Source organism: Talpa occidentalis, unplaced genomic scaffold, assembly GCF_014898055.3.
Source record: "Talpa occidentalis isolate TD23 unplaced genomic scaffold, MPIMG_talOcc4v2.1 talOcc4.13, whole genome shotgun sequence".
NCBI classification, from domain to species: Eukaryota; Metazoa; Chordata; class Mammalia; order Eulipotyphla; family Talpidae; genus Talpa; species Talpa occidentalis.
The window spans coordinates 30,890,475-30,909,843 of NW_023601322.1; the positions used below are offsets into that span (position 1 = coordinate 30,890,475).

General features: G+C 35.1%; 1 protein-coding gene across 8 annotated transcripts in view; it reads left to right on the forward strand.

The window, feature by feature from the left end:
* NOL4 (nucleolar protein 4) overlaps positions 1 to 19,369 on the forward strand; it is a 307,016-nt gene that overhangs the window by 272,453 nt on the left and 15,194 nt on the right. For all 8 annotated transcript variants that reach the window (XM_037508675.2, XM_054694107.1, XM_037508682.2 and 5 more), the window contains one exon: positions 11,971 to 12,151. In XM_037508675.2, the coding sequence (XP_037364572.1) occupies positions 11,971 to 12,151 (181 nt within the window). The remainder of the gene's footprint in view (positions 1 to 11,970; positions 12,152 to 19,369) is intronic.

Genomic DNA, 19,369 nt, shown 5'->3' on the forward strand with positions numbered 1-19,369 from the left:
TTCTCATTCCATTGGATAATATTCTCCAATAATTATGCTGAAAAAGATGATATCGAAGACATATACCTAAAAACATTTTTAATTATTTTTGCACTTATTCTTGATTGATCATTTGGCTAGCTATAGTGTCTGCTTTAGAACTCTGCAGGATTTTCTCCCATATTTTTTACTTTTGAAAATGGTTTTTGCTTGTTGATATTCTTTATACTTCCTGATTTTTTTCTTCTCCATCCACATCACCAGAATAAAAGAGAGCAAAAAGTTATCAGGGCACAAAATACAAAAAAAAAAAAAAAAATAGCTGTGTTAAACACATTATCATCAAAGTTTCAAAGCACATGGGATAAAGAAAAAAAATCTTAATTTCCCCAGGGAGGGAGAAAAACCTTTTAGATTTTTTTTTCCCATACCATCGAATCCATCCAGTTTTCCATCAGTTTTACATTTTCCTTGGATACCTCTTTCATGGAACTTCTTATTCTCTGATTCCAGTCTGGAAATATTATTTTCTATACATTTTAATTCTTAGGGAACACTGGATGGATTTGATGATATGAAAAATGTACCAGAGGTTTCACATTTGTGTTAGAGAATTTCAGAAGATTTATTAATAGTGGTTTGGAATACAAACAATACCAAAGGGGAAAAACAGGTTTTGATGAAGAAGGAATAAAAATTTAGATGAGAAAATATACTTATTGCTCACTGTTCAACTCTATATTGAACAATAGTTGTACAATAGTGTCAGTATTGTACATACTCAAAAAAGTAACTGAAGATTGTTTAATAAAAACATTGCTCACATAGGTGTGAAATGGACTAAGGAAATCAAGAAGGGATGCACCCACTAGGACCAGGAAGTGAGTAAAACCTGGAGGAGAAATGAGGCAAAGGAAAAAAAAAAAAAAAAAAAACCCAGATAGGAATCCAGTAGGAGAACCAGGTCAGAAGAACCAGATAGAAGCTGGAGTCCTGGATTTGGGAGTGTGTGCGGTGTAATCTAGGATCCAGGTTCTTAGGTGCAGAAATGCAGCTACTCCAAGACCATAGATGACAGGAATGGGTCCTGGGGGATAAATACCTCATCATTCAGCCTTTACAGTCCTTTCAGGATTTCCTGTTGATGAAACCCTACCATCCATAGTAAGCCCAGTTTATTACATTTATAATGGTTATACCCCCAGGGAACTGTGTTAGAGAGTGCATCCAGAGGGGCAAATTGTGAATATTTATTACACCAGCAAAAATAAGTGTTCTTGCAATTTCTTACAAGGCAAATGCTAGTGTAAGTTAAGCTATGTGAATGCCTACATGTCATATTAAGCCAAACGCTGAGGTTCATAGTCAGAGATCTTTGGATATGAGGAACATTTTGTATCAAGTGCAAAATAGATTTCTATGCAATGTACACACACATTCCTTCCCCCTATAGCATCATATGATTATATCATTTTTATCATTTCATTTAGCTTTTTGGTTTATGTATTTTTCTTAGAAATACTTTCACTCCTAGACACTATTTCCACTTTCTCATCTCATCACCCTACTGTATTTTATGACTAATGGTTTTTGTCACTGTCTGAAATTATTATATTTTTCATCTCCTCTTGTCTCGCCCCCATCTCTTCCTGCTGTAGGTCCCTTGAGGGCAGGGATCTTGTTTATTTTATATTCTGATGGAGCCCCAGCACTTAACTGAGTGTGTAGCCTAGTAAATAGAAGGCATTCAATAGAACATTGTAAAATTGACTATAATAAAAGACTATCATCCTGAGTTACACATAGGCGGTAATAAAAGGAGAATGTCTATTGCATATGGCACATCTCTAGCTCGGGAGACTGGATGGATGAAAGTACCATTAATCAAAATCAAGAATTCAATAAGTTGAGCAAATTATGTCTGGAGAAATGAATATGTGAGAAGATAAAGTGTACAATTTTGAACACACTGAGTGGGAAGCACCATTAGGATATGCAGGTATTTCTATTCACTAGATTGCTTACAATGTGGATTTAGGAAATGGTCTTAAAGATTTAGGTTTAGAGATCTTTGGTATAACAAGGGGTAGCTGAAGTCATAAATGCAGATGAGATCTTGCAGGGAAGTTATGCAGAAAAAATTAGAAGACTCAAGAGAACCAAAATAGAAAAAAAAAGAAGCGTGGTTACATTATTTTTACACAAATTTGTAATGAATTAAAGTAATCTAATACCTTAAAGGAATTAAAATCACTAATCTCCATATACAAGTAGCATTCAAGAACATTACATTTATATATATATAAAAACTCTACTTCTAGAAAAACAAATTAGATTTTCATTGTTATTGGATTAGTGTTAAAACTTTATTTCTGATGTATGAAGAAATATGCTAGTAGTGATATTTCTCCTCACTATGTACCATATACCCACCGAGAATATTGTAAATCAGAACACTTTACATAACTAAGTGGTATGTAGCAGAAGCAGTTCTACTGATGAGGGAAACATTAATAAAAATATTTATGTATACACCTAACACCCACACATAGTAGTCAGGCTTAAGTAATGTGGTTTAAATTTATTTTATATTCTTTCATGTTGTCTCATGCATGTTCCCTTTAAATTTTAATTTCACATTAATATAAAAGTATCATCAGTCAGTGATTCAGGCATTACCATTTTGATAGCTTTTCTAATTACCTCAGTATGACTATTTCATAACTAGTATACTTGAAATATCAAAATGGATGGGTAATTTTTACACCCAGTTTAAATTAAATTACAATAACCTGCACGCTTTTATTCTAATATATAAGAATAAAGATCTCAATTATATGTTTCCTTCAAGATATATAATTCAGATGGAATTATGTTTACTATCTGATTGAACATAATGTTCATCAGAAGTAGCTATGAAGGAATCCATTATGTAGAGTGACATTAGGGATTGTTCTTCATTCTGCTCATTCAACCATGTTGGCACACCTGTTTCTAATTTTGAAACAATCTGTGATTACCTCCCAACATCAGTACTGAAATAGCATCATTAACCAAGTTTTTCAACTTGCTCAAAAAGAAATTTGAAAAGATGAAAATTGTCTGCCATGGCCAAGTTTTTGTAAAACTTTAATTGTATTTTTCAAATCTCTGCTTTCCAGCTGAACCTAATTTTCTTTTCTTTGCTAGTAGTGAGAACTCCCAAGGCCATACTTAAAAGGCTTGGAGCAACAACTCACTTCTGGGATAAATAAATAGTATCTGAGTAGCACTTTTAAAGCACTTGGCCTGCGTTCTTCTGACTCCTGCTTGTGTAGTTTATATGATAATGTATACAAACATAGTTTTAACATAAATTCTAGCTTGTTAGCACTTATATTTATTGGATTTGAACTAAAATGTCCATCTATAGCATTTATACCAATGAAAATATTTTAGCATTAATCAATAATACTATTTCATAACTATAAGAAAGAAAAAATCAAAATCAACAAACAACTATGAACCAGAGACACACTATGGGGTGGCAGGGAAAGAAGAGATAGGGGTCAAAATAAGGGGGTTGCAATTGTATGGGGAATATAAAAATAAAATTTAAAAAAAATCAAAAAATAAATAGAAAATGAGAAAAAAAATACTATTCCACAGGAACAAATATTGGCATTATTATCAAACTAGAATTGTTTACTGCAAGAAATGAATTAAATCCTTTTATAAAGCCCCTTGTTATGTATCACATATTTGATAACAATGTAGATGAAATAATGTACCTCCTCCTCCCACTGTTCCAGCATTGTGCTTCAGACAGCCATTATCAGGTTTTAGCCTTGACCTTCTGACATTCCCTTGTTAATATAATTCATATGTAATAGCTAATGGTTAACCATTATTAAATAAATAATGAATCTCCATTGTGCTTCTCAAAGTTAACCCTAAAAATATTTGCTCTAATTTTTTTTAAAGATTTATTTATTTATGCATACAAGAGCTGGGGTACAGGCCAGAGATGCAGGGGGTGAGAGAATTCACCAGAGGCAGAGTGGGGACCAGAACAGGCAGATTGACTGAAGTATACTGCTGAGGGGAGCAGCGGGCGAATCAGAAGAGGTCTGCTGCGCCATGTGGGTTGCTCCCTGGCTGGCCGGGGGTTCGAGCTTGTGCTGCAGAGACTGCTATTGTTTTATAGTGTGGTGCTTAACCCCTTGCGCCACCAGGTAGGTCCTGCTCTGAATTTTGATTACAACTTTTTTTTCTAAATTTTGATTGCATTTATTATATTTTTATTGCTAAAGATTCCACAATAACGATCATGTTTTTTTTTCTTGCTTTGAGGGAGATTTCTGTTAGAATATTATATTGTTGGCACTCTTTTATTAAATTTTCTTTTTAAGATTTTATTTATGCATGCAAGAGCTGGGGTACAGGCCAGAGGTGTGGGGGGGTGAGAGGATTCACCAGACAGTGGGGAACAGAACAGGCAGAGCAACTGAAATACACTGCTGAGGGGAGTAGCGGGCGAGACATGAGAGGTCTGCCTCGCCATGTGTTTCTCTCTGGCTGGCCGGGGATTGAACTCGTGCTGCAGAGGCTGCAGATGCTTCATAGTGCTGTGCTTAACCCCTTGTGCCACCAGGGAGGCCCTGTGGGCACTCTTACTTTTTTTTTTTTTTTTACCTGGTATGTTTGTCCAAGGTCTTTTAATTTATGGTACTCTGAGAACTAAAGAACTAATTTCTATTAAAAGTCTTAAAAGTCTTTCTTCTCTCCTAGGATATATTTTACTCTATTTGCTTTTCTTCCTTTTTTTTTTTCATAACAATAATTATATACCAGAGAGGAGATATAACAATCTCAAAGAAATTGGTTCTTTTTTGTTTGAGGGCATCTGAGGGAGAGATAGATTCAAAATTTAGGAATCTAAGTTTGGGGGGCTCAAAAATTAAATGGCAAAGTGTTGCATTAAAAAATGTAACTTAAAGGGCCTCCCTGATGGCACAAGGGTTAAGACGTAACCTATGAAGCTGTCTGCAGCCACTGCAGCTCGAGTTCAATCCCTGGCCAGGGACATACCCATATGGTGCAGCAGACCTCTCCTGACTCGTCCTCTGCTCCCCTCAGCAGTGTATTTAAGTGAGTCTGCCTATTCTGTTCCCCACTCTGTCTCTGGTGAATCTTCTCACCCCCCACCACCTCTGGCCTGTACCCCATTCTTGTATGCATAAATAAATAGATCTTTTAAGAAATGTAACTTAAAAATGCTCACTCTACTTTTATTTTGAATAATAAAACTTTATGGCCATCAGGAAGAATTTTCGAGTGTGCAGCTTTGCAGTGACTTGATTACCTCTTGCCAACCATGTAACCATAGCCATTGGGTTGGGTTTATATTTATTTTGTATTTTTCTTTAAGTCAGTAGTCTTCACATCTTTATTGTTTATAAATATCATGCCAATATGTGTGTACATAGATATTACAGAAAGAGTCTGTTAATATAATAATCTTGTCTTCAAAGAGTGATGAAATTCTGATTAACAGCTCTCCTGCTGTGATTTTGCTTTTTCAAGTCAAACAAAATCTAGCTTCCTGTTATTTTAAATCTTATCATTAAGCAAGTTGGATTTATTCAAAACATGTATTATTAGCTGTCTTAATGGGCTTGGGAGCATCTTTGCAAAGAATAACCATGTCGTTAGTCATCTTGATCATTTGTATGGCCAGCAAATGAAGGGCACTATATGGAATGCTCCTAACAATATGAACAAAATTGTATCATGAATGTTATTGTATATCTGAGTAAGTGTACATGCATGCGTGTGTGTGTGTGTGTGTGTTGATAGCATCAAAAATCACTTTTTATCATCCCAAGTAATGAGCACACTTACTTTAAGTGCAGACATTTTTTTTTTTATGCAGGAAAGCATTTTAAATGGGAGGTCTGCTTCTCTCACATCTTTTATGAATTTCCCTGGAAACTCTTAGCAACATACTTAGTTCTGGAACGCTTGCTATCAAATGGAAGAAGAGCAGCTTTTAGAAAGTAGAGATGCTTTTCAGTAGTTTATATGTGAAATAAATTGCACTCCTTTGCCCTGTCTGTACTAATGGAGCAAAGGAGAAATTTATAGTAACTTAAAAAAAAAAAAAAAGATTTGTGTTATATTGACTACAGAAATCATGTAAAGATAGGAGAATCTACTAACCATCTTATAGATAGCTCAAACTAATGCCTAAATAATCCATGTGCTTACTATTTTATAGTAATAAGCCTATTTGGGGTCTTTGTAAGTTTCTTTGTCTTAAATAGGTGGTTTACCAGTGCCTGGACCATTTCACATGGGGATTTACAGATGTAATTTGATATTGATGTGACAATGTCTTATCAACCCCAAGTGCTATACTGACAAAAGTTTTATTGAGCAAATGAAGAAATGCATGAGGTTATTGAATCTCAAAGAAAATTTAATTGGAGTTTTCTCAATATAGATAGAAAAGTTGATGAAATTATACATCATTTTTAATAGATAATAGAGACTATAAAGTCAAAGAAAAAGTGGAATCCTTGGGAGATATAATAAAACTAATGTAACATTTTTCATGCCAATATTTTGAAATCCATTGTCAAAAAGTTGAATGGAATAAATTAAACTTCATTTCAAAAATGTCAATCTAAGGTACTTGAATAATTCCTTAGGCATCTAAGTTAAGGAGTTCAATCTGTGTGGCCCAAGTGCCAGATAAGGTTAAGATTTTCTCTGTGCAATTTCTGTCAATACAGTGAGAAGGGATAAAACCAGTCTTCTTAAATATTTTTTCAATGAGAGGACCCTGAGCAGGCAATGTGTGTTCTTCCAAACCAGTCCCAATGTTGCAATCATCTATAAGTTACTACCCATCCTGTTACAAACCCATTTTTAAAAATATGAAATGTGTATTTATATATCAAGGATACTTATTGTTAACCAGTGCCATATTATAGAATTCCCCACAAGGGTTTCTTTCATATGTCATCAAAGAAATTTAAATCAAAATAACTTTCATTATGGCAAGTAACATTGATGGTCATTCAATTCTTGATGTCATTTCATTATTATGAATTTTTTAAAAGAAAATCTGATGTGTCATGGACACTGGGATAGAATTTTTTTTCATGATTTGATTAACAAAATGTATTTCGTTGCCTATATTATCCTATAATAGTAATTACCTTTTTTGAAAATAAACTTAATAGCAGCCAAGGGGTAAGCTGTCAGATTTGAGAACTTTGGGAATTAATGATTATTAAAAGTTGTCTGGAGAAATTAAAATGTGACTTTAGGGAATATTTATTTTTTACATCATTAAAATCTATGCTTCTTAGAAACAAATAGTAATCATTCAATAATTAAATATGAACTAAATTTATACTAAACTTCTACACTGAAGACACAAAAAATAGAGATTATTGGGACTTTAATATGTTGTATTTCTTCCTATATAGTGGACTGCCAAGAACATTAAGAATGTAAATCTGTGTTGAATACGAATGACTCCCTACAAGGCCTGTTTTGTTTATTAATGGAATTAATTATCTGCCTGCACAGTACAGTTACTGTGGTTTGGAATAATAGTTAATAATGAAAGACTGAGGCAAATTTTAAAAATAGCATGTTTAATAATATGAATTCTATCATACAATGAATCAGAGAGAAAATATTGTGGCGATAATGCCTCTTCCCTTCTCCCTTTTTACTTATCATTAAAAAACTTTTCTCCTCTGAGTATATTTTATTTCCAAACACAGAAATGTAGACTGGTATGTTTCAGAAGAGCTACAAATTGGGGCCTCCTGGGGGTGCAAAGTGTTAAGTGTCAGCACTATGAAGCTGTCCACAGCCACTGCAGCATGAATTCAATCCCCAGCTACGAAGGTGAACCATATGGTGCAGCCGACTTCTCCTGTCTTGCCCACTGCTCCCCTCAGTAGTGTATTTCAGTCAGTCTGACTGTTCTGCTCCCAACTCTGTCTCTGGTGAATCCCCTCACACACCCCGCCCCCTCACCCCTGGCCTGCACTTGTATGCAAAAATGAATAAATATTTAAAAAAAAAAAGAGCTACAAGTTTACCCAAATTAGAAACTCAAATTTTAGTATGTTGCCCAATTCAGTTTCAGTCAAGAAACATTGTACTAATGGTGAAATTGTCTGAGGTCAGCCCCTCCCAAGATCTCGAAATTGCTTTAAAGTGTAACATATTCTGCCTTATTTTAGAGGGTTTTTTTAAAAAGATTTATTAATTTATATAAGCACTGGGTACAGTCAGAAGCACGGGAGGGTAAGAAAATTCACCAAAGCCAGAGCGGGGAACAGAACAGACAGACCGAAGAAGTACACTGCTGAGGGGAGCAGCGGGCAGCAGGAGAGGTCTGCATGCCATGTGGGACCCTCGCCTGGCTGCCGGGGATTGAACCTGCGCTGCAGAGGCTACAGGGAGATTCACAACCCAGTGCTCAACCGCTGCGCCACCGGGGAGGCCATCTTTAAGAGTTTTAATAGCTAAATGTCTTTACAGAAAATATGTCAAAGCCCAGTGTTTTTTATGCTTTAGAAGAGATAATTTTATGAATATAGAGTAGAGCAAACCAGAGCTGCCAGTCCAAGTAAAGGGAAGGGTGGAGTGTAAAAGCATATCTGTATATCCTCACTCCATAATCTCAGGAAGACTCTGAGACATTTCCCCCAGAATTTTTACAGTTCCATGGAGTGCAGTTTGACATCTTCTGCTTTCAGAGAAAATAGAAGTTGTGTGCATGAAAATAATTAATCCATATAAACATCTCAAATAACCTATCTTTTGCTAAATTTCCCTCACTTAATAAACTGAATGAATGTATGACATATATATAGATAGTAGTATGGAGGATATAAATTTGAATATACAGCCATCCCTTGATATCTATGAGGAATTAGCTCCACAATTTGCCACAGATACCAAAATCTGAAGATGCTTAAGTCCCGTCTATAAAATGGCCTATTTGCATAGAATCTGCACAGATCCCCTCATATATTTTAAATAATGTTTGGATTATAATTAATTCAATATAAGTATTATTTAAGTAGTTGATAATATATATATTGTTTAGGGAATAATGACAAGAGAAAAGTTTGTACATGTTTGGTATAGACACAACCATGTAGCCTAACTACATAGTATATATATTGTATTTTTTATTCATGGTTGACTGAATTTGTGATGGAACCAGCATGGCGAGCCAGCTGCACATTTACTATAAAAGTGTATATACAACTGTATATGTATATATACATTCTATATATTCATTCCAGTATATATATATGAGTATGATCACCTCTGTCCCTAGACAAGGAGGAAGTTGACACTCTTTGATGAGAGACTATACCATTGTACATTATAAAAGACTTTTGTATACTTATGAGTTGTAGTCACCATTGGTTTAATCATTTTCCACTCATCTAGTCACTGTAAAAGGCCACAGAAAGGTCAGTTACAGATTCTGAGGCTCCAGTAAGTGCTATGTTTTTATTCCATTAATAGTACTTTATTAATATTTTTATTCAGAGTAGCACAATACTTGTTTATTTACCGTAGACCTACTTATTATGAAACATATTTCCAGCAACCAAAGATTCCTAAATATATCATCTTTAGATGATTTAAACTCCCTTACTCTCTGTAGTATAAAAATTTCATCATAGTACAAAAGAATACACATCAATTGTTATGTTATGATTTAAAGTCCCCATTAGCGGTGGTAAATTTGGTGAAGACCCAATATCCTCATTTATATAGAGCTTTGGTCTAAAGCCCACCATCCTTATATCCTTTATAGCAGCAGAGTTATTTTCAGAATGAAAAAAAAAAAATCTGGAACTGGCTGACTGCCTGGTTGAAGTAGTAGAGTCAGAGACACTAACAAAATTTAATTCTGAGTTACTTCTATAATGTAGTTTCTCCCATAAAAAAGTGTCATTCTAGGATAATTCAGCATCCCAGGAATTTCTAAGGTGTAAGTGGCAAGGGGAATTACAACCAGACATTCAAGTTCATACACCAATTTAGCCCAGTTCATGTTTCTACTACCTACATTCCCTATGAATCTTTTTTTTAAGGTAATGAAAGGAAAATTTACATTAAACTTCAGTGGGTTTTTTTTTGATGTTTTACAGTTTTCCTTTCAATTTGCTTTCTTAATTTTTTTAAAAAAGATTTATTTTTATTTATGAATATAAGAACTGGGATGTAGGCCAGAGATGTAGGGAGTGAGAGGATTCACCAGTGACAGAATAGGGAGCAGGACAGGTGGATCCACTGAAATACACTGCTGAGGGGAGCAGCGGGAGAGAAAGGAGAGGTCTGCTGTGCCATGTGGATTAGATACCTGGCCAGGGATCAAACTCATGCAATGGCTGGCAATGCTTGATAGTGTGGAGATTTTAACCCCTGCGCCACCAGGAAGACCCTGCTTGCTTCATTTTAATTCAATTGACTTTGGGTAATTTTACTGTGTTTTTTTTTTTTTAAATAATCTTAGTCATATAGAAATAAAAAGATGAAAAGATCATAGATCATGGGTCTAAGGTCCACAACTGAGTATAAAGGTCAAAATCGAATGGATCAGAGTTGAAAAGATCAGAGGAAATTTAACAACTTCATAACTCCATAATTCTAATAGTTAAGGCAGTGCTTTTACTATGTGAAAGATTAGAATATATCTGAATATAACAATACTATGGAGAATATTTCTCCATAGAGAAACTTGTTCTATATCTTCTCATTTTCTAGTACTTGATGTCACGAAAAAATTGTATTGGGAAGCTATGTGTTTCCCTAACCATGCACTCTGATCATCACAAAAACATTTGTAAGAATTCATTAGAAATCTATTAATGTTTGTGTCTTATTTTAAAAAAGAAGGAAAGTTTAAAAAGCATGTGAATAAAATATGTTGTATATACCTTATAATCTCACAGCTGAAAGGAAATTCAATCTGTTTTATTACTGAAAATATTACATGTTGCAAATTTTAATTTCACTGTACTCACAACTTGACATGCTTAGAAGTTTTGAAACACATTTTTAGATATTAGTTCAGCTTCATGAAAAATACATGCTGAGAGGCCTGGGTTTATTCAGATTTTTGTCTATTCTGATGCATGTAATGGGCCTTAGATAGAGTTAGCAGTACATAAAATTTGCTACAAATATTATAAAAGACAGAGAAAAGGAGGCAGAAGTGGAAGGAAGGAGGAAGAGTAGGCAGCAAAAAAATTCAAGAAAGCCAAATTTTGCAATTTTTTTTTGAAAATTATAATTTCTCTTCATGTAAATTTTAAAACCGGGTTATAAAATCCACTCTCTCAGTAATTTCCACGTGTACAGAAAAATACTGTCAACTACATGCTGTCTATATGTTCCCTAAACCCTTCCCCCATCCTGTGTGACTGAACCTTACCCCTGCTACCTCAGTTCTTGGTGACCACTCCACTTTCTGTTCCTATATGTAAACAGGTTTAACTTTAAATACCTTGAATAAATAGAATCATCAACATTTGTCTTACTGTGATTGCTTTTTTTTTTCCTTTAGCATTCTGTCCTCAAGATTCACCCATGTTACAGGATATCACAGAACTTTCCTCTTAAAGCTGAATAATATTATACTTACATATCATATTTTCTTTATTGATAGATATTTAGGCTGCTTCCACGTCTTGGCTATTGTGAATAACTATCTTCATGTAATTTTAAATTCCATTGGAAATTATAGTCACCTCATCTCCAACCTGCCTCATATTGTTACTTTGTTTTCCTTTTCTCAGGTTTTAGCTAAGTTGTTGAAAATGTATTGGCAGATTTAATGTTGACTGTATGTTATTTTGTATTCAGTGAAGAAATGTAGATAACAATAAGACAGTCCTGGTCAAGGTGACATGACACAGTATTGTGATGATGAGCGGCACGATGTTTTCATTGCAGGATGACTCTGCACCAGCCGACAAGCAGTGTAAACCAGAGGCGGCCCAGGGCGCTTACTCAACCTCAGCCATGTCAGGGTCCCAGGAGGTGTTGTACATCAATGGAAACGGAACCTACAGCTACCACAGTTACCGAGGCCTGGGAGGGGGACTGCTAAATCTGAATGACGCTTCCAGTAGCGGTGAGTCTTTTCACAGATTGTGATTCTTTTATGTCCATTTGGGGGTACTAAATTCTTTAAAGTTAAGAGAAGAAAATGAATATACTGTTATAAGTGAGTGCCGATCTGCTAAAAGCAGGACCATTTAATAGATAATATCCGTTTCCTTACAAGGACAGTTTCCTATAATGCTGCTGTTTCTGAAAGGAGTAGCACTGTTACTTAGCTAAATGATTGCTGGGTATTTATATTTATACACACACACACACACACACACACACACACACACACATATATATATATATATATATATATATATATATATATACATGCATATATATATTTGTACCTTGTTTGCTTTCTGCCCTCAGGTGTAATCCCCATAAAATTAACACCACCACATGGCCAGTGAAGCATCACCATTGTCTCTTGTGTTCTTACCTACCCTGTTGGGACCCTTCTCCCTTCCCCTTCCCTGCCATAGGTCTCAGATTTATAGTTTTCCCACTAGTTTTGCTTTTTATATTTTTCTGATCCCTTGTAATGATTGCTCTTTTATACTCAAAAGTGTCAGTTAGAATAGCAATTTTTTACCAAATCGTGATGCATTCTGCCCCAAAACAGTAATATGCCATTCATCAAGGATAATGATACATTTTCTCATTGTTCAAAGAGTTTTTTAAATTGGAAATTTTGAGGCACCAGGAATTTCACTGACTTGATGAAACATACACAGTAATTACAGCTAAGAACATACAAACTAAAACAATATTTGGAACAACATTCTGCCCCAAAACAACATTGGAAACAACCGTGACTTTCCAGCCAGTAGTTGTCAACAGCAGTGATATGCTCCAGCAGTGTGAGTGGTGCACTGAAGCCAGACTGGACCTGTACTGGTGCATGCTTAAGATTTTAGGAATTGTTTAAGTTTGTATACTAGAGTGAACTTGAACTGAGTCTGAGATTTAAAAGTGTAACATATAACCATATGTATATTAGGGGGAAATACGTGGGTGAATTTCTTATAACAAGGTTAATAAGAGAAATACTATCAAATTAGCAAAACTATGTTTATAACAATATTCTTCTGATAAATCTGTGAAGGAAACAAGTACTCTCATGCATTGCTTATAGAAAATCAGAGTTGGAGTGGAATTTGACAACATCTAGCAAAATTAAGTGAGCACTTACCATTTAACCTAGCAATCTCTTGACTAGGAATCTTTTTTCATAACTTGCTGGAAAAATACAAGACATAAGCACAGGGCTAGTCACTGGAGTATTTGTGAATTAAAAAAATGGGGATTTACAGTAAAAATATCCAATTCATGGTTAGCTGATTATATTGTATCTAAATGAGAGTAACATGCATCTGTAATAAGTAATGAAAATATCTCTACCTACTCGAACTAGTGACAAGTCTTATACTATGCTAACATTCATGAAAGAGGACTTACATAAATGCAAGTGGAAACCATATTTTTCTTTAAAGTTGGCATAGAAGCAGAAAGGGGGAGAACAGTGAAGTCTCTAATCCAGAAGTCTCTAAACGTACTTGTTTTTTATTCTTTGTTTTGTATATTTAACATTGGAATAATTTATATATTTATGTAACAATGATACACACTGATTTACAAATCCCTGAAATTGAAAGAAAACTAATGCAAATATAAACTTTGCACTTTGTTTAATGAGTTGTTACCATAGCCCCACAGAAAGGAAAATTTTCAATCAACCTAATAAATCACAATTTGATTCTACAATATGCAAGCCTATGATAGAACATTAAGTTGTTTTTAGTATCCTGTAGTTATTTTAAGACTATGGTTTATAGATTATGATTTAAAGCAAATGTGTAATTATATTGGTATCAGTGAAATTTGTGTTTTTTCAGTAGAGAGCAAGGTGAACAGAGATGTAAAATCAAGTTTAAGCAAAAAACTTCAGTATTTGAATTGCTAGTATCACTGAAAGCACAAAATTCTTTCTTTAAAAAAAAAAAAAAAAAAAAAAAAACTTAGTCCCTGTCTTTTTCCACTGAAAATGCCTGGAAAAAGATCAATTTTAATTTGAAATAGTCTTCATGGTGTGGGGTAGGTTTCCCTAAAAATATCAGGCTTTTCTCAATTTGCCCAGAGGATGCCTCTTCCAATAAGTATCACCTTGATGTGGAGAACTCAGGTCCTGTGAGTCTTGGGAAGTCTGTTACCATTATTTAAAGAATGCAAATTAAGATCACTGAAATCCCTGCTAAACAGTTTTATCTATATCACAAGTTTTGGTATGTTGTAGCTTTGTTTTTATTTATCTCAAAATATTTCTAATTCCTTTTGTCATTTATTCTTTGACACATTAGTTATTTAGGGACTATCTTGTTTATTTGCCTTCTATTTGTGAATTTTCCTGATTTTATTAATGATTTATAATTTTATTTCATGTGGTCAGACAACATACTTTATATAAACATATGAGAGTTTATTAAAGCTTGTTCTATGACCAGATTATGGTCTACCCTGGAAAATGTTCCATGTGTATTTTTGGTTATGTGAGTTCTTTTTAAATGTGTATTACACATAGTTTTCATATCCACTATTGAAAGAAGGGTATTCAAGTTTCCAAGTACTGTTACTGAATTGTATACTTCTGTCCTCAATTTTGGCAGTTGTTTCCTTTATTTTGGGAATCTACCATTAGGAGCATATGTTGTTTATATTATTTTATGTTCTTCATGATTTGACACTCATCTTGGTATAATATCTCTATCACTAGAAATTTCTTGTTTTAAAATTTATTTTCCCAAATATTAGTTATTTCTGTAGTATCAGCAAAAGACAATGATAAATTGAATTACAATGGTAATCCTGAAAATGAAGAGCAGAGGGCAGAGCTTTGGACACAAAAGAACTGTAAGAGACTAGAACAAATTGAGTATCACTCACCTCTGTTCCAGTACAACCAAAATAATTTTTCATTACTCTAAAGTGGGTAGTTTGGGGGAAATGCTAAGTGAAAATGTGGGGCCACTATTAAAAAATAATATCAAGGTGGTAATGACATTATTGAATAAAACATGGGACTCTTCTGAGGGGTTCTGTGGGACTGTACATATTTCCTGCTCCACTTTGTTCTTTTGATTTATTTACTAAGTTGGAGGAAGCATTGTGTTTTCATGAAAGGCAGAGAGCTGCTGGTGGAAAGAGAAAATTTACAAGGAAGGAATAGGATAAAGATACAATGGAGAAATTTTTGAGAGGGTTTTTGAAGAAAGAACATTAGGGAAATTGCCAATTCTGGGTAAAAATGGAGTAGGACTTTAAAAGAAAAGTGCTATGCATTCATGAGCAAGATTCCAAAAGTTTCTTCTTGCCCTTCGACACATTTGCCACAGAGGAACCAAAGTAATAATTAAAGAAAGGAAAAATTGGTCACATCACTTCACTATCTGAAAATTTTGTATAGAATTTCATTATTCTTAGGAAAATGACACTATTTAACCCTTAAAATAACCCACTTCAGGTGGGTGCCTCAAGATATACACCTGAAGTCTTCCTTGACTTTCCTTTTCCCCTTAGACCCAACCCGCCCCACATCCTTGAGGTATTGACTATTCTTTAAATTCAGAACTCCCAAGTCTAGATCAGCTAACAGTCATAATTCTCAGAGCTTCCTTAATTTGTCTTAGAAGCAGGTACCACAGTGTATGTGCACACCCATTTTCATACTTACACAGGATCAATACACTGGCTTCTATTCCTCAATTGTATTGTTCAGTGGTGCTCAGAGGCCACACAAGCAATCTGGTATAGATTCCAGGTGAGCAGTCATAATATGTGGTTAGAAAGCAGATTTTATAAAATTTGAAGTTTGAATATGGATACAATGCACCTATGGTCAGGTCTACTTTCTAAGTTTCTCCTCACTCATAAAATTATGAAGTCTAAAGGAACTTGAGAAATTAACAATACATTTTTTTAAGACTATAAAGAAATAAAGAGGCCTGGAAATTCAGGTGAGTTTTCAAGGTCACATAGGTGACTTTTTGGGATTTAATTACTACATTCTTTGCCTTTCATATGATGTGATATAAGTCTCTTAAAGATAGAGCAAAGCACCAGTTCAAATAATTCAGACTGTATACTGTCTAGTAGAAACAGAAATAGCAAAATAACCATTGTGATATGTAACATGCTGTTAGAAACATGATATTCTTTGAGCAATGGTTTTGAGGTAATTCTAACAAATTTTAAAGGCATAGACAACCAAAAATCTTTATAAATAATGGCTTTAGACTTACAGTTTATATTTGAGATCAGATTCTAACAATATAATGGTTAATGGTTAATTCCAGGTTGTGAAGGATCTCTAAATAACTTCTATAACTCCCAAAACACAACTACTTATAACACTGGTGTTAGAAATTGCTCTTTTGATTTTGTTTTTGTCTTAGAAAGACAGCCAGATTGATTAGTTCCACAATTTTCTTTGAGGACTTGATAAATTCAGGGAATTCCAAATATTCTGGCTTTTGAAAATGGTATTATCTTTAGCATATTTATACATCTTTAAGCTATCAGTATAGTCATTCCCTGTAACAGATTTGGAATTAGAAAGAAACTACATACATATACATAAATCTTGAGAACTATAAAGAACATAGCAGATGATTAGCATTATGTGAGATGCCAACATCATATCTGCTGGTTGGCAACTGATTAATCTAAATTTGTGAATTCTTGATGTTAGGAATTTTAGAGATCTTCTGAAAAATATGGTAGGGAGCAGCTGCTTTCAAGAGACCAAGTTAATTAGCTATACATCTAACTCAATTTATAAAGCAGATAAGACAATCAGAATTCTAACCATTAATGAGAAAAAAAGGAAGTATGATATAGGTTGACAATTTAAATAGGAAGGCAAAGGCTAGAGGAGATGTTTCCTGAAACTTTTACATTAATATTGTAATAAAAACACAAACTTTGCTTTAGATTAGATAGATTACACTGTGTTCAAGAGGAATGTGAAAGTAAAATGAAAATGAAAACCTTAACAGTATGTGGGGTTAACAAATATGGTGGGATTCTCATGTAATAGATATTATCTTAGTCTATTAGGACTGCAATAACAAAAGTGACTGGGTGACTTAAACAACAAACTTTTATTTCTCAGATTTCTGAGGCTGGGAGGTCCAAGATCAAATACTGGCAGGTTTTTTTTTTTTTTTAGATTTATTTATTTATTTATTTATGCAAGCACTGGGTACAGTCAGAAGCGCGGGAGGGTGAGAGACTTCACCAGAGCCAGAGCGGGGAGCAGAGCAGGCAGAAGGACCGAAGTACACTGCTGAGGGGAGCAGCGGGCGGCAGGAGAGGTCTGCGCACCATGTGGGACCCTCCTCCGATGGCCGGGGAGCAGCTGGGAATCGAACCGGCGCTGCTGAGGCTGCGGGCAGCTTCGCAACCCAGCACTCAACCGCCTTGCCACCAGGGAGGCCCATTACTGGCAGTTTTAAGGTCTGCTTGGAATCTACTCCCTGGCTCATAGAAGGGTGTCTTTTCACTGTGTTCACACATGGTGGAAGGAACAAGGGAACTCTCTGATTGGAATATTATTTGTCAGTATCAATCCCATTCATAAGGGTCCCACTATTATAACTAAGGCCACCTCCAAATAGCACCACATTAGGGATTAAATTTCAACATATAGATGGGGGTTGCAAACATTTTGTCTCTAGAAGGTCAGGTTTTAAGTATTTAGAGAAACAAAGTTGAATGAGACCAAATTATTGACTTTAAGAAATTTACAGATCAAAAAAAAAATGTTATTCCTCCCCTTGTCTAAATATCAAAATTAGGGCCTCCCCTGTGGCACAGCGGTTGAGCGCTGGGCTGCGAAGCTGCCCGCAGACTCTGCAGCACCAGTCCGATCCCCAGCCGCCAGTGAGGGTCCCACATGGCGCACAGACCTCTCCTGCAGCGCCCACTGCTCCCCTCAGCAGTGTACTTCGTCATTCTGCCTGTTCTGTTCCCCGCTCTGGCTCTGGCAAATTCTCTCACCCTCCCATGCTTTGACTGTACCCAGTGCTTGTATAAATAAATAAATAAATCTTTAAAAAATAAATATCAAAATCATTTAAGACAGATTAAATACTACTTCATATGTGAAACCTTGCTCTACCTTGCTATGCTTCCCCACTGTGGGAAACTAATCACTCCCCTGCATGTGCCTCTACAACAGCACTGTCTCATTGAATTGTGACATGTTTTCAAATATTTCTCCCTAAGTAGAGGTGCACTTCTTGAAAGCAGAAATTGTCTTGTCCACTACTACATCTCCAGTATAAACAGAGCCATATACTGATATATGCCAGAAAGTCAAAATGGCACAGAGAATTATGTACATTAGATGACAGGCATGAAGGGCTTATCGTAGAAAAAAGCAAAAGAATCAGAGGAAGAAAGATTAAACTGAATTTGGGGACTTTGTGAGTGGAAAAGGTTAATGTGTATATTGCAATTATAAAGTATTTTATGGACTCCTGCTTAGGGCTGAATATAGTAGCAATAGGAAAAGCATGTCTATGTTGGAGATTTCATAGCAAGAAAAGGGTACCCTCCCAATCCTTCAGCAGCCAACCTTCCTTTGTTTAGAGCTGGCAAGGGTCTGGACCCAACAATCCAAATTTTCAAATTGGAGTGTTACCAAAATGACAGCAGTTACTATTTGTATAAAGAATTTATTCAAATTATACAACTGAAATGAGAAGCAAGCAAGCAGTCAATCCTCCCATTATTATCACATCCAATTACATAGGACTTTGGAATGCTTTCTTTCTATCGGGAAGTTCACATTGAGCTGACTAAAGAGGGCAATTGTGGTTCACTGCAGTTATCCACTGGCTCTGGTAAGTCTAAATTATATGCATAATACATAAATTAACTACTGATGTTTCCTCTCCACAAATGCTGTTGGGCAGACTGTTCATTTTTCAACTCTGATACAAAATGGGCTGATATACAGACCAAAATCTCACAAGCCCAAATTGTAGTAATAATGACCATAATAACTAATATTTGTATGGCAATTTCTAGTCTGCTCAAATCTTTACATCCATTATGTGCTTTGGTCCTCACTTATAGTCAGGATTGTTGGCTATAAAGATGCTTTGGATCAGAGCCTATGAGTTTAAGGAAGCTTGACCATAAGACTCACCACAATGCTGATTTTGTGTGGAGAATG